This window comes from Canis lupus, chromosome 19 (genome assembly GCF_048164855.1).
Source record: "Canis lupus baileyi chromosome 19, mCanLup2.hap1, whole genome shotgun sequence".
NCBI lineage: Eukaryota > Metazoa > Chordata > Mammalia > Carnivora > Canidae > Canis > Canis lupus.
Window position 1 is genome coordinate 2,536,969 of NC_132856.1, and position 15,996 is coordinate 2,552,964.

At 47.5% G+C, this 15,996-nt stretch overlaps 1 protein-coding gene across 1 annotated transcript in view; it reads left to right on the forward strand.

Moving 5' to 3' along the window:
- The window catches only part of CHCHD6 (coiled-coil-helix-coiled-coil-helix domain containing 6), a 248,861-nt gene that overhangs the window by 126,107 nt on the left and 106,758 nt on the right, over positions 1-15,996 (forward strand). Inside the window, exon 5 of the mRNA XM_072784859.1 lies at positions 5,144-5,227. Coding sequence (XP_072640960.1) covers positions 5,144-5,227 — 84 coding nt within the window. The remainder of the gene's footprint in view (positions 1-5,143; positions 5,228-15,996) is intronic.

Genomic DNA, 15,996 nt, shown 5'->3' on the forward strand with positions numbered 1-15,996 from the left:
AGGGGTTGTGAGACAGAGCCCTAGGTCAGCTGGTCAGCTTGTGCTGGGCATAGAGCCTGCTTAAGATTCTCTCTCCCTCTGCCCTCCACCCCAAAAAGTTTGTCACTAGGTGCAGCCCACACTCAAGGGGAGGGCATCACACAAAGACAGGAGTATCAGGACAGGATCATTGGGGACCATCTCAGAGGCTATCTACCACATATATATTGTGATATATATAAGTAAGTCAGCTGACTTATTCCTATAATTTTATTTGGGATTTTCTGTTTATATCCTCTTCTCCTCTTCCCCTCATCTCCTTCAACCGCCCCCCCCCTTTCTCCTCATTGCTACATCTTGTTCGCTTCCCCCACCTCATTTTACCCTCCCCTCCCCCACCCACCCTCCTTTGCCTTTTGCTTTAATAGTCCTCTTCCTCCTTCCTCTCTTTTCCCTCCCTTCTCTTCCTCCCCTGCCTCCTCTTTGCCATCCCATTCAGCTCTTCTTCTGAGGTAGTTCTTAGATGCTGGTTGGAGTCTGTCAGTTGGAGTTCCAAGTTTTTCAGCTCCTCTATCATACATTTTATCTTCATCTCCTGCTGCAACATTCTGGATCACATTTATGTACTACTTCCTAATTTGCTAATTTCTGCCTTACTGCCCTCAGTTTAGGGTTTGTCTTAACCATTTTATTTTTTTATTTTGGAGAAATTTACATTTATAATATTTACCTGTTTGGGGGTTTACCTGTTCCAGGTTTGTAATTCCTTCTTTTTAAACCAGGAGTTCATGTATCTTTTGATATCCTTTAACATTCACTTTTAAAATTCTTTTTTTATTTATTTTTATTTATTTATGATAGTCACAGAGAGAGAGAGATTGACAGAGACATAGGCAGAGGGAGAAGCAGGCTCCATGCACCGGGAGCCCGACGTGGGATTCGATCCCAGGTCTCCAGGATCGCGCCCTGGGCCAAAGGCAGGCGCTAAACCGCTGCCCCACCCAGGGATCCCACATTCACTTTTAAAATTCTTATCAATTGGAAATTTAAACACTGGCTGAATATTTGATGATGTTAAGGAATTAATATGGAGGAGTATGCAATGGGACTATAGTTTGGTTTTGGAAAATAAACGTCCTTATCTTTTAGAGAAATATATTGAAGTATGTACAGATGATCTGCTGTAAGAAATTTCAGGGTAGGGAGGGGGTGGGGAATGTAGGTGAAACAGGATTTCCTTTAGCTTATAAATTTTGAAGTTTAGTGATGGCTGTCTGACATTTTATTAAATTATGTCTTATGCTTAAATGTTTACATAATAAAAAGTTTTTAAAAATCCTTTGTCATGATGTCCCATAAAATTAATTTCATCAGGAGTGAATTCATATTCCAGTTGCTGATTTTTTTGGTAGCTTTTCTAAGCATCACATTTATTCACATATTTGGGATTTGGTTTGCAGGCCCGTTTTGAGTTTTCAAATCATTTTGATTTTTGTCTTATTTTGCTTTGCTTTCTCTCTCAATTTTGTTTCTCCCTGTCTAGTATTTTTCTAGTGGTCTACACCTGCCACCCAAATTCAGAGACCGGTGTTATTGTGGCCTTCTGAGGCCCCTCTCCATGATAGTACTAGTGGTGCTGCAGAGCTGGGACCTGAGCAGGGCAGCTTGATTCATTTGTGGCCTGGGGCTGAGTGGACTGGAGCTTTGGCCTCTGGGCTGAACCTCAGCCCTTCAGGAATGTTTTACATCAGCTTCTTATTCTGGGGAGCCCTAAGTTCCGGGTGGCAAGCCCGACTCCAGTTCCCCTGCTCTGTAGAGCAGGCTTTGTTCCAGCTGCCTCTGCTGACTCCAGACCCAGAGCCCAGCAGGTCTGTGGCTCCAGCCTCACCTACTGTTTTACATTCCTGTTCTGTTGGGCATTTTAATCTTGTTTTTGAACCTACCCATGTCTTTTTGCTCTCCTGTTCGTATATTTTATCTGTTCTTGCTATGTGTTTAGAGCTGGGAAGATGCATCAAAGTATGAACTCACTGTGCTCTCTTGACTGGAGGAAGTCCTTGACTAAATCACTGAAGATTCTTTTCATTCCCCATTCAAAGAGTATAATCCACCAAGTAGATCTTCATAATGGTGATATTTTGCCTTTGTATTGGAGACAGCATACTTTATTCAGTATTTTTTTCCCAGAAGACTGACTTGGTAATCTCCTTAGAGAAAATAACAACCCGCTACCCCACAAGTTATTCTGCCCGTGGCCTCCCCAGCACACATCCCTCTCTAAAATTATCTTATTTTTCTACACACACATTTGTCTCTCCTACTGGGATCTAAGTTCCATGAGAACAGAAACTCTTTCTCATTTCCCTTTTGTATCTGCAACCCCTCTGCGATAGTGTCTGTCATATGGTAGGCACTCAATAATGTTCTGATAAATTACTGGATCAGTCACTGAAACCTGCCTGTGCCTCCTTAATTCCATGGTCATGCTGCGAGGTGCTGCTGCATGGCCTCTTGTGAGTGCTGGGAGGCACGTATTGGACCATGGCAGCTATGCAGAGTGGCCAGTGTTGTCTGAGGCCCACCTTCCATTCATCATAATAGTGTCCTGGAGTCCTTGCACCCAGCCAGGCATTGACAGCCAAGTGTTTGTATCACATTCATTTGCCACACCTCCTTTTCATGTGTTACCTCCTGTCCATTGTTACTCACTGGATTTCATTATAAATCTCAGAGAAGAACAGAGCAGGTAGGTGGTGCCTGTTAGTAGGTGAGGTGGAGGCAATGAGCCTGCCACCTTGCTGGCTTGCTGTGATGGAGCCTATGGCTTTGGGGATGTGCTAAGGCAAACCAGGCCTTCCTCTCACAGAACTTCCGTTGCGGTGGGTGAAACAGACTCCTAGCTCTCTCAACAGTTAATCACTTCCTTACTTGGCATTAGCTTAGTGGTGTTACAAATTGACATGGCTATAAAAGGAGACCTCCATATTCTTAGCATTTCTTCTTGTGTGTGAATAGTCTCTCTGTGGCCTGAGGAAGTGTCAGTGGTTGGGGAGCTTTGCCTGGAGCCTTAGCTCTCTATCCCATTTCTGCAATAGATGTCCATGCTGGCACAGGCCCGGGAACCATGAGCTGACTGTTCCTGGAGCCACTGCCCAGAGGAAGCATCCTGATGTGTCGGCGGGAGGGAGGACAGACAGATGCTTGGAAGAGCCTCCTCATCTACTGCCCCACTGGCCTCAAGTGAATGGCAGCAGAAGAGCCTCATGGCAATTTTGCTTTCAGATGTCAGCTTTCCGGTTGGCTGGGACTCTTGGCCAGAAAATGGCAAGTCTGGAGCCCCGGGAGGTATTCCTGTACTGTCTGCTTCATTGTGTCAGACCAGCTTCTCCTCTGATTGTATTAGGGACTGCTGATGGTTAGGGCCCAGATGGCTGCGGAGGGCCCAGCACAGATTAGCCACGCGCCCATTCCTGGGACACTGCCTCGGCATCATGCTTTGAAAAATCCTGTGAGAAATCCCCAGCATTCAGTATCACTGTTTGTATTTAGCTTTCCTGAAGTGTTGGCATTCCAAAGGCATTCCAGAAGCCTTCTTGGCATGTTTAGATATTCTGCAGCAGTCTCAGGAGCCAAGTTTCTGCTCTCTTCTCCATTCTGCAGGTAAGCAGACATGCCCAGGAAAAGGAGAGCAAATTGCTTAAGCTTACGAGCCAGTCAACCCAGGGGCCCAAGCCTTTCCCAGGGGCTGTCACCACTCTGCGCTTGGCTCCTCATCACTGGCCCCTGCTGGGCTTTATAAAGTTTTCATGTCAAGGCAGTAGCATTGCCAAGGAAATGGGCTTTCAGAACATTGATCCTTCTCCTGCTCAGTCTTTTTGAACAGTTCAAACCCATGTGCTGACACCATAGTGTGGTTTGAAGGAAGCAGCTCAGGACTTGGAGTCACTGAGACATTGTTGACTAGCTCTGTGCTCTTAGGGTCATGATAATTTAGTGACACAGGAGCCTGAAATGAGGCCCTTGTAGGGGGCAGACAGCAATCAGATGGCATTACTTCTCTGAGCCAGCCCTCTGGGGGTCTCAGATCCTGGGTGGGGGCAGGTCCTGGGTCCTTATCCCACAGAGGTGCTGAGAGGCTCCAGGGCCGTGGATGTCCCAGACAAGAGGACACGGCTGTGATGCAGGTATCCCTTGGTGATGCAACCTGCTGTGGTCCCTTTTCTGCAGGGGTTTCCCTAACCTTTCACACAGCCTGTGGGCAGGCACTTCTGCTGCAGGCTTGTCTATTGTACCTGAGTGAGCTGGAACAGTCACCGAGCTAGTTAAGGGTGGGGCAGTTTCAAGCCCAGGTGTGCTGGCTCCAAGTTGCTTGCCCTGGTTAGCCAAACAAGCCCCTTGGCCAAACTGTAACCTTGAGGGAGGGTCCTCAGCCACATGCACCAGCCAGTCTGTTCCCCTTCAGGTAGGTGAGGGAGCAGCTGTCCTCTCCAGCTCGAGGGTTCTGGGCTTCCAACACCGCTCACCTTTCGGATCCCTGACCCCTGGAGCAGGGAGTTTGCCTTGCCAAAAGAAGGGTATTCTAGCATCCCTGCCTCCGGGGACTCATGTGTGAGTCAGTGGCACGGTCTGGTGCCAGGGGTGAGGACTCTGTGGCCAAGGAACAGCTCTGGTCCTTCTGGGCTGTGTGGCCGTGAGGCCGTGCAGCTCTGCAGTCTGGCCCTGCACCTGCTGGGGTTCAAATCCCAGTTCCTCCCTCACAGCTGTGAGCCGGGATGGTTACATAGCCTCTCCATTTCTTCTCCTACAAGGACATCATAATAATCCTGTCTACCTTTTAGGGGTGTTGTGAGGGTCAGGTGAGAAAGTCTGTGGGAAGCACTTGGACCAGTACTTGGCACATAGGAAGCACTTGGTAGACATCACCGGTCTTCTGTGAAATGACTCTAGCAGCTGTGCAGCTTGAGGTTCTCTGGTGAAGACTAAACACCTCACGGTACATACGTGGCCTGGCCTAACATAGGTTTGAGGCTCCTGGTCACTGCTGCTTGCATGGCCGGTGTCTCTGTGAACAGAGCCCCCGTGCCCCCCGCTCCCAGCCCTGTTCCTCCCCACAGCTCAGCCCAGCTGCTGCTGGCTAATTCAAGCTTTGTTCTCTCCCCACTAGGCCAGGGAGCTGGAGAGCCGGGAGGCAGAGCTGAACCGCCGTGACACCTTCTACAAGGAACAGCTGGGGCGCCTTGAGAAGAAGGTAAGGCTTGGGTCAGCTGCCTTTGGAACCAGAGTCCATCGTGGCTATGGGGGAGAGAGGAGCCTGCACTCCCAGTTCCCCGTTCACCCCAGCAGCCGGCCCCCTGTGGACCTGCCCTCCTGTGTGTGGCAAGCACCACACCCTCGCCCTTTCCATAAATTGTATTCACAGAGATAATTGGTTTTTAATTTGCCCGCCTTTTGTGAATGTGGCTGGCTGTGCTATAGTGAAAGTGAATTCACCACACTTTCACCACAGGGCGGTGCTGAGACCTAGCCTACCTTTCTTACTTTAGTTAAGCTGCAGTGGATAAAAATAATAATAACGTGAAGTCCTGCTGCACAAATACATTAAAGTTGTATTACTGATTTTCTTCTGGGAGTTGGGCAGATCAAAGTGCACCGTGGCTACACACTCCCTACTTTTCTAGGGATAAGCCTTTGAAATGAATGAGATTCAAAGACATACGTATCATTGTTACTTTTTTTGTTAACACATAGGACTCTTGAAAATTCATTTGGTAACTTGCTTGCTTTTTTTGGGGGGGGGGGTGGTTAATTTGTTGATCATGACAGATTTTTCAAAGAAATGGCTTAAACCGTGGAAGGAGATGGTTGGGAGGTTTAAAAATATTGTTCTTCCTCCTGCCTGAGACAGCATGCCAGGCAACCTGAGCCATCAGCTTATTGCAGGCAAATCTTCGAGACTCGTTTGTCATGGTTTTGGAGCTTTGAAATTGACAGTTTGCTCGAGGGGCTTGATTTCCATAGGGGTTTTCTCCTGTGTCATGGCACACTGGAGGCTGGTGGAAATGTGGATATCTGGATTTCCAGGCTGTTGGGGACAAGAGGGATGCTCCCCCTCACTCTGGGGATGCTCCTGTCTGCTTCCTGCCTGCCTCCTGCAGGATGTTTAGGGGACATCCAGAATTCTGATGTGAGCGCACAGCACCGCCGGTCGCAGCGTAGTCCTGAAGGCCAGTGGGACCCCCTGAGCCACTGACAGAGGTGGCCTTAACAAGGAGGGGTTTCCTGGAACGGCGTCCTGCCCAGGTTTGACTAGCTGTAATGCCAAGGATTATGATTTGAGACCCTGGAAAAGGGTAAAAACATTCCACCAGCCATAGCTCTAATTATCACGGTTGCCCATATGTTCATAAGCGCAGATTTTTTTTGTGTGTGTTGTTATGTGTGCAATTCTGTGGTCTCCTGCTGTGCTTCTCTTGCATTTCTTTCTCTGGGTTTGGCTCCTAGAAGCATGTGTGTATGTGTCTGCTTGGGGTGAAGGGCAGCAGCCTTCCAGCATTTTTCCTGTCTTGAATCTGTTTTCCCCTTGTCACTCTCCTTTCTCATCCCTACTGTAATTCTCCCTCTTCAGCCCGGTTTTCTGCTTTGCTGAAGGAAAGGAAATTCTCCTGGATGAACCCTTCCTTCTCATCTGTTCTTCCCCACTCGCTTGTTCGCTCATCCTACAGGGAAGCCAAACTCCTTACATATGCAGATGTGGGCATATTTTTCTAAAATGAGGTTTTCCTACATGATTGTGAAGTTACTGAATGCTTCCAGAAGGAGGTGCAAAAACATGATCACCTGTCTGGCTCTGAAATACTAGCATTTTGCTGGTGATAATATACAAAAGGAAAGCACCTCCCAAATCCCAGGAACTAGAGATTGGTGAGGCAGACAGGGGTGGGGGTCATGGGGTAAAAGGGGCACTGGAGAGGGGGCGTAAAGAGGCACAGTTCTAAGGCTTAATTGCACCAGTCTTGAGAAAGATTTTCCATCTTCTCCGTGGATAATTTTATTCCCGTAATGGCTGAGAAGATGAAGAACACGGCATCCGACAATCTTTTTTATTAGCTGTTGCTTTTATATAATTCTGCTTTCATTTGTTGAATACTCTCAGACCTTGACATTTTCAGCTTCTGTACACACAGCTTAAGGGCCTTCCAATCAGCAGGCTCCTTTCTTTTCTTTTTTTTTCCCCCCATTTCCTCTTAAGTTTAGAAATTGATGGTGGAAGCCTGTTTAGGGGGAAACTTGGAACAGATGCTGAATCATCCTTGACCACCCAAAATAGTTGGGAGTGTGGCCAGGGGCCAGAAAAGGTTGGAATGGGGAACACAGAGGCCTGGGATTGTGGAGGTGCCATACTTTGTGCACCAGCCTCTTAGCTGGAACCCTGCTGCCCTTCTGCCTGTAGGACACTGTTTCCGAGTGCTGGCCCATTGTGATTGGCAGGGAAATCCTGTGCAGAATCCAGACTCATTTTCAAGGGGAGGAGACATCTTGACCCCTTTGTACCACAGTATTTATTCCCTAGATGATTATTCTTAAGTGTGGAAATCATATTTTGTAAGGCTCCTATGCTTTATAATCTTTCTGAGTAATTGTTCCTCACGCCTACACTGCAAGATCTAAGTGAGTGTTTTTCCTTTCATCACAGAGAGCAGTGAGCTGCTGGGGGCACTAGGGCCTAGTGAGGGTCTTATGGCACCTGGAAGCAAATCCCAGATGTGGTGTTGACACAGGCTGTGAAGCAGGGGCAGCACGTGTTCACAGTGGGCCTGGGCCCACATACAGCAATGTATCACTGCCTTCTGCAGCCATGCTGTCCCTCCTCATGTCTCAGTTTCCTTGTCTACAAAATGGGGGTATGATGGGGTCAGCACCCTGAGGTGCTGATGGGGTCATTAGAGGAGGTGATGCCTGGAAGGTGTTGGCATGTGCAGGTGCCTGGCAAGTGCTGGCTCCTCTCTGTAGTGTGCAGTGGTTATTGGCAATCCTCTTTCAAGTCCTAATGCTTCAGGTTTGGTTTAATGGGTGAATGTGTGTATACGTGCACAGACGTATGTGTGCTGAGATGGATACTATCATTAGCGGTCGGATTGCTCTCTGGGATGTGGAAACCTCCTCTCCAGGCTTCACGGGGCTTTTCTTGGACGCCTGCCATAGTGTCTGTCTGTCATTCAGTATGCAGAGAGGTAGAAGAGGGCTCTGTGCAAAGCAATATGGAAACCATGTGTGCTCACAACTGGGTGTTTCTCAGTGTTAGAGAAGAGCGCCATCTTCCATTTCAGTATGTTGGGCGTAGGGTCCAGAAGGTGAAGCTGTCTACCACCTTGACTGTCAGAGCTGTGGCTGCTGAACCTTTTGCCATCCTCACTGGCCTCCCAGAGCCTTTGCTCAGCTGCCCTTTGTGTTTTCCTGTAGGAAACAAAAGAACTGGGAGTGGGCCTCTCCAGCGCTCCCCCTGGATTCAGTTATCTTTCTGCTAAGGGTGACTTGTGCCCCGCCTGAACCAGCACGTCTTCTGTCTTATGGTGGAAGCCTGGGGGCCCGCTGGCTCTGAACCCAGCAGCCATTAAGCTGACCACTCTGGCTGGCCAAGAGTGTGTCTTCTGCCCTCAGCCATGGGGCCAGGTCAGGGAGGTGGTGGAGAACAAGCCAGTCATAGAGTCCTAGGCCAGGCCTCGATAATTTACCAGCCTTCTGATTCTGAATAAATAGTTTAAGTTCCAAAGCTTCAGCTGTCTTATCTTTGAAACAGGAATTTTAAGACTAACCTACCAGTCCTTTGGAGGATGAGTGGTCATTAGTGTATGAGTATCTGATGTAGGAGTTTTCAGTTTCATGTCATTTCCATCCTTTTCCTTTTCTTTAATAAATGCATAGCCATTTATTAATTCCAAATTCATTTAATTCTGCTAAGTGCACAGAGATGGTTCTGACAGTTGTGATTCCTACCTCAGGGAATTCACAGCACAGTTTGGGAGGGGAAGAAGATGTGAGGAATGGGATCCCAGGTAGGAAGATGCCTGAGTGCCAGCTTCCTGCCAGCGGACCTGCCAGCCCTGTAAAAATGGTCTCAGTTTTCCCAAACTCAGCAACTACAACGTGAGGAGTGCATTTTGGGGGTGTAGCTTCACAGACTGGAGGCAGGGAGAAAGGGAGAACCTGAGAAATATGTGTGTTCTTCCTGGATCTCAGGCTCTTTCCCCCAGAATGTAAATCTCTGTTCCTGCCCCTGTTGGATACATATGCCATCCCAACATTGATATGTGAACAGTCAGCCCTTTTCTTGTTTTTTTCTCTTTGCTTCTACTCTGGCTTTCTTTTTTTAAGGAACAACTGTCATGTGATCCTGCCAAGCCTGCAGCTTTCTCAGTGACAGCACTAAACAGCCCCCTGCCTGGTGTCCCTGGGGGTGTCAGTCGGAGTCTGTTCAGGAAAATAGGAGCTGCTCTATGACGCAGAGGAAGAGGAGTTAAATGTGGAGGATTCTGCTTTACAAAGAGAAGGTAGCCCACTGGTCAGAACACATGGAAAGGGCCTGGCCTCACACATGTCGAGGAAATACAGTTGCAGCCATAAGGCAGCACCATATGTACTCAGTAGAATGGGTGATGTGGGAGCAGTGGACACTGCCAGGTGCTGGCAAGGCTGTGGTTAGCCCAGGCCCTCCATACTGCTGGCAGGGAGGTAAATTGGTGAAGCTACCATAGAAAACTGTTACCCATTGTCTGTTAAAGCTGAACACAGGCTTACCCTATGACTTGGCAATTCTGTGCCCAACAGAAATGTGTCCATAGGTTCACTGAAAAACCTAACAAAAACTGTAGAATGTTCCCTGCAGGATCATTCACAATCACCCCCAACTGTCAACAGGGGAATAGATAAATCACAGTAGTCATTACTGTGGAGGCCCAGTCGGGCATGAGAATGAACTGGTTGTGGCCACAGGCAGCAATATTGGTGACTCACATCAACAGAACACTACACAGAAGGGCCAGCCATAGAATACATATACATTGCATGGATGTTGTATTACATGAAGTTTGAACACAGTGGAACTGATCTGTGGTGTTAGGAAGTGGGATAATTGCTACCATTGGGGGAAGTAATGAGGAAGAGAATATGTGGGGGGTGGGGGCTTGTAGGGCAGGGTAAAACTCCCTTTCTTGATGTGGATGCTAGTTACACAGGTGGGTTCAGTGATGAGAATTCATCAAGCCATGCTGAGAGGTTTTGAACTTTTCTGTTAGCATGTTCTACTTGATACAAAGTCGGATACAGTTGAGGATGGCAGATCTGCCTTTAGGTACCAACCATTTCAGCTACCTACCTCTGTCTCTCTCTCTCTTTCTCTCTCTCTCTCTGCACTTCCCTAGGCCCTGTGCCCCTTGTGTGTTCTAGCACTCACTATGCTATTGTGTGGCTGTTGGCATCTGTGACTGTTTCTCCTTCCAGACTATAAAGGCCTGGAAGCTCAGAGTCCTCCCTGGTCTGATTCATTGAGGGTGATTCATCACCAAGGGCTGGGGATGCAGTGTCTGGTACAGAATAGGTGCCCAGTAGATGTTTGCAAGAATAAAGAAAGTATGTATGCGCAAGCAGGAAACAGTGACGCAGTGGGGGTTCCGGGAGAGGGAGGAAAGCTTCTTGGTGGAAGCTGTGTTTGGAGAATGAGCAGTATGGAGCGGGCAGCCCACAGAGCAGGACATGAAGAATGTGGGGATTTGGGATAGAGACCCCAACCCAGGTGCTTCCATGTGACCATTGGCGGTGGGTTGGGAAGCTATAAAAATAGATTGGGATCACATCATGAAGGACCCCAGATGACTGGCTAACCAGTTAGCCTTCCTTTGGGATAATGTTGGGAGTTCTCGAAGAGCTGTCAGCTGGAGAAAGAGTTGTACTTGAATGTCCAGAAGAATAATGGTGCCATTAAGGAGAAAGAAAAAAATTCAAGTAAGCCACGACACTTGGGGAAGGTTGTGAGTTTAATTCTAGACCTGCACATACAAGGTAGAGATGGCCAACAGATGACTGAAAGTGTCAGACATGGAGTTCTGTGTCCCTCAAGATGACAGCCACCACGATGTTATGAGCATCTGCTATGTGCCAGGCTCTTTTACATAAATTATTGCTAATCCTTGCAGCAACCCTGCAAGGTAGATTATGTTATACATTTTACAAATGAAGAAACTGGGAATCAGGTTAAATGAGCTGCCAGAAACCATGTAGCTGATGGATGAAGTCAGAGCTCTGAAGTCTCTGCTCTTCCCACCACGCCACGCTGCCTCCCAAATCGGCTCAGGAAGAAAAGTTCCAGAGAATGTGGTTGACAATGCCAAATGCTACAGGCCACGGAGGGCTAGAAGAGAGGCCCTTTAATTGCCTCTTGAAGGACATGTAAGTTATCCTGAGAGAGCCTTTCCAGTATTGCCATGTAGAACGAAGCTGAGTTATGAGGGCCGCAGTGAATGAGAGAAGTGGAGGAAACGGGTGTAGACCATTCTTTCAAGAACTTTCATCAAAGGGAGAACATTGCTGACTTAAGAGGGAGTGACTCTCTCGTATTTATGGGAGGAGAATTCGTAATGTGTCCCTGATGGGTCCAGTGGAAGATGGGTCCCAATGGGGGTCAGAAGGCATGCAACAGAAAGGGCTACCTTCACCCCAGAGGAGTGTTCTTAGAGGAATGGCCTTGTGGCTCCAGAGGTGGAGTGACTTCCAGCTCAGTGTTGAGTGAGCAGTATGTCTTGTTAGAAGAACTGCTAACCACAGGCATTTTTCCTGAGTGTGGGGAGACTTGCTTGGTGTCAGGCTTGACATTGGTACCAGAGAGCCAGAGAGAGGCTCACCACTTAGGATGCAAGACTGAGGCATGGCAAGTATTCCCAGTATGACATGCCCCCAGAGAGAAGCTGCCAGAGTATTCAGAGGAGGGAACAGATAACAGTGACCTGAAAGCAATGTGGCAAGAAAGTGGCCTGTTTGGGAAGGAGCCCACCACTGATCATTGTGAGGAGCAGTTCTTTACCTGCTGAGCAACTGCTCTGAGCCCAAAGGACTTGTGAAGATTGTTGAGTCCAGACATTCTTCCCTAGTGGCTAGAGAAGGACACCCACACACCTGTAACCCAACCAGTACTGCTTCATAATGGTAGCAGCATAAAAATGGCCATTTTGTGTGTTCTTAACAGGGTACTGTAAGTGATAAGTGAAAGAACATACTACTTAGAGATTTAGGACAGCCTTTCTTAGAGAGAATGGGCTTTTTGTACCTGTGCTGGTAGGACCCAGTTCTTTTGATGAGGAAACAAAGAAATAGAGAACCATTGATCCAACCCAATTATTTTCACAGATAAGAAAAGGGCCCCAAGGCAGCTAAGTGGTTTGAGAATCACTTGTATGGCTGCAAGCACTGGGTTTTTAGATCTAAAGGGACCTGGGTTTGAATTACAACTTTACCACCTGCTGGCTTTATAGGCAAGATCAAGTCACTTAAGCCCTGGAGCCTTGGGAGTTTTCATCTTTACAATGGGGACAGTAGTAATTACATTTTCAAGATAATAAAGGACATGACATAGGACCTAGTCCATTGTAATATATATCTTAGTACCTGCCATTACTGCTACCAGCCAGATCTAATAATATAACTGCTGTTGCTCCTATTGTCCCCAGAGGTCACATAGCTAATTAATAGTATAACTAGGACTCAGGTTCCTTGCAGCTGTGTCCATGAGTCTTACAGTTTTTCCACCGTAGGGTAAGAGTAAGGGTTAACAACAGGCTCTGGAGGTAGATGCTTTCGAATCTTGGGTCCCGCCACCACCTCCACCCCCACCCCTGTCACCTCCACTGCCACTGCCTCGTGGTCCTGCATTCCCTGTATCTACTCTGTACTCTACTTCTGGTCTGTTTGCTACAGGTCCCATCTTCTCAGAAGTTCTCTCTTTTATCTCATAGTAACCTCTGAGGTGAGGGGGGAGCAGAGACTACTCTGTGGGACATGTGGAGAGGCTGTGGCTTTCCTGGGCCTTGAGGTCAGGCTTCCCTGGGATAGATGTCTGTGCCAGGGCCCTGCTGAACAGGCTGCACGACTCCTCTTTGCTATGTACAGTGCCTGAGTTATGTCACTTAGGTTTGGGGGGGCTGTTTATCATAAAGGAAAATAAGGATGCTCAGAGAGGTTAAGGTATGGTGCAAGGTTTCACAGCCATTCTACTCCAGGTCCAAGATTTAGACAACTCTTCCTGAATCCCATGTCTGTAAAACAGGAATAGTAGTTCTTATCTTGCAGGATAGTATTGAGAATTAAATGAATTGATAGAGTATTGCTAACAAACTCTCTGTCTCTGAAGCTGGTTTTCTTGGTGCTCAGTAGCTAACATTTGCTGAGTATTCCCCCATATGGAAAGCACTAGCCAAACCATAGCCATCTGAATTGCCTCCTTTTGACCTACACAGTGACCCAGGAAGCTGACTGATAAAATGACAACTGATCTTGTTTGAATTGTTGTTGTCAAAGTGCCAGGTGTATCCCAAGTGCATCACATGTTCTCATTCATCACATTTGCAAAACAGTCCCACAAGGTAGGAACTGTTACCATTCCCATTGTATAGGCAAAGAAACAGGCTTTGAAACTGGCAGCAGTTGTCACTTGAAGGATTTGGGATCATAGCAGTCCGTTTGCTGTCCATGGGCCCAGGCAGGCTAAATGCAGGGATTGGTTGTTCATCGGTCTGCCGCTCAGAGTACTGTTTGAAATTGCATTGAAATGATCTACAGTGGAGGTGCCTGGGTGGCTCAGTTGCTTAAGCTTCCAACTCTTGGTTTCAGCTCAGGTCAAGATCTCAGGGTTGTGAGATCCAGCCCCACGTCAGGTTCCGCACTCAGTGAGGAGTTGGCTTGGGATTCTCTCCCTCGCCCCTCCCCCCTGCTCACACTCATGCATGCACTCTCTCTCTGTCTCTCAAATAAACTTTAAAACAAAAGATCTAAGATCTATAATGGAATTTACACTAAGCAGAGGAGTAAAATAATATAATGAACCTCTCTGTCCCTGTCCCCCAAACTTAACGATTTTGCCACATTTTCTCATATTTATTTATTTTTCTCTTCGTTCTTTGTTTTGAAGCAAATCTCAGTGACCATGACATTTCCCTCTACATACTTCAGTATGTGTTTTTGAAAAGTATGGACATTTTCTTATATAACTACAATATTGTTATCTTGCTTCAGAGAATTAACATTGATTTCCCTGATTTCCTCAAAAATACCTTTTCCCAGTGGGGTGTCTGTGTGTGTGTGTGTGTGTGTGTGTGTGTGTGTGTGTTGCTGGTGTAAGTCAGGATCCACTGGAGTTGCCACATTATAATTGGTTCTTAGTCTTTTTTTAAAATATTTTATTTATTCATGAGAGACAGAGAGAGAGGCAGAGACACAGGCAGAGAGAGAAGCAGCTCTATGTAGGGAGCCTGAAGTGGGACTCGATCCTGGGTCTCCAGGATCACGCCCTGGGCTGAAGGTGGTGCTAAACCGCTGAGCCACCCAGGCTGTCCAAGTTCTTAGTCTTTTAAGAGTAAGTTTTTTGTCACTCAGAATAGACCCTATCCCCTCTTTTATGCCAGCGACTTGTTGCAAAAACTCCTTAGGTTTATATTCCCATCTTTCTCCTTCATGGTGTAGAACCTGATCCAGAGAAGGGAAGAACCAACTGCCTACTTCATTAGGAGGTGAAATGATCATGTGGGGAGAGAGGGTTAACCTCAGTGGTTAAGTTGCTGTTCATGGCTGCAGATTTATGTCACTCCCTCCATTACTGTTGCTAGGGTCCTTTTAAGCTCAGTATCTCCTCCTGAAGTGGTTTCTGCACTGTGCCTGGCAGCAGCTGCATGTTAATGCTGCATGCAGCACTTCCTGTGATGTGGTTATTGTCTGTTGGTTTTCTCCCAGCAAATTTAGTCTCCTAAATAGGTCCTTATGGATTGAAGAGCAGAAGTGCCTGTCCATCATGTATGCAGGTTACCACCTATCCCTGCTGGAAAAGACCCAGTTAAACAAATAATTCTAATTAAATAGACACTCTTTGGCCTCTTACTTTCCTTTCCTTTCCTTTCCTTCTCTACTCATCTCTTTCCAGCTTTGATCAGCTCAATTTGACTGAGTGAATTCCTTTGGGCCTTTCCTTCAGCCCTTGGCCATGATGATGGTGGGATGCTGCAGACAAATCTGGGGTTACCCTTTGATCTCTCTCTGCTGGCACTCTGCTGTTCCCACTGCCCTGATGACCCAGTCCTATCCTGTTACCAAGCTAATAGCTCCTGTTCTTCCTTTGTTCTCTTGCCACAATGGTCACCCCTTGGTCATCTCTGTGTTGAACTGAAACCATCATCTCTCCACTGGTGTCCTTTTAACCAGACCCTCCACCTGTGATCTGGTATCTCCTTGTTGCAGAAGGAACATTTCTAAAGCCCATCAATGACTCCCTGAGGCATTCAGAAGAAAGCTGGGATTCCTGAGCCTGGCCTGCCAAGGCCTTGGCTCTGTGTCCACCTGGCATGCTCTCTGGCCATGTGGCCTTTCTCATGACATTAGGATCACCCCAGAGACCTTCTTTGACCATTTCCTGCTGCTCCTTCTGTACAGGGCTGCCACCTAACCTAGCTCACTGTATTGTCCCCAGAGCAAACTCAGTGCCTGAGAGACATAGATGCCTAACATGGCAGCTCAGAACAGATAGATGACAGCCCAGAGAAGTCAGCAGCACTTTGGACTTAGGTGCATGGAAGTAGGTGGAGGTGGTTCTTGGAGTATAACCCTCTGAGCCACCCCTGTGCTTGGTGCTGGTAGGGAAGCCAGACCTGTCCATTATAAAAATCCTGCCGTGGTGCTTGGCACCCTTATCCAGCTGTGGGGCAGCATTCCCTCATACTTCTCTCTCTCTCTCTTTCTTTTGAGAGTGGGGTGGGGCAGAGGGCG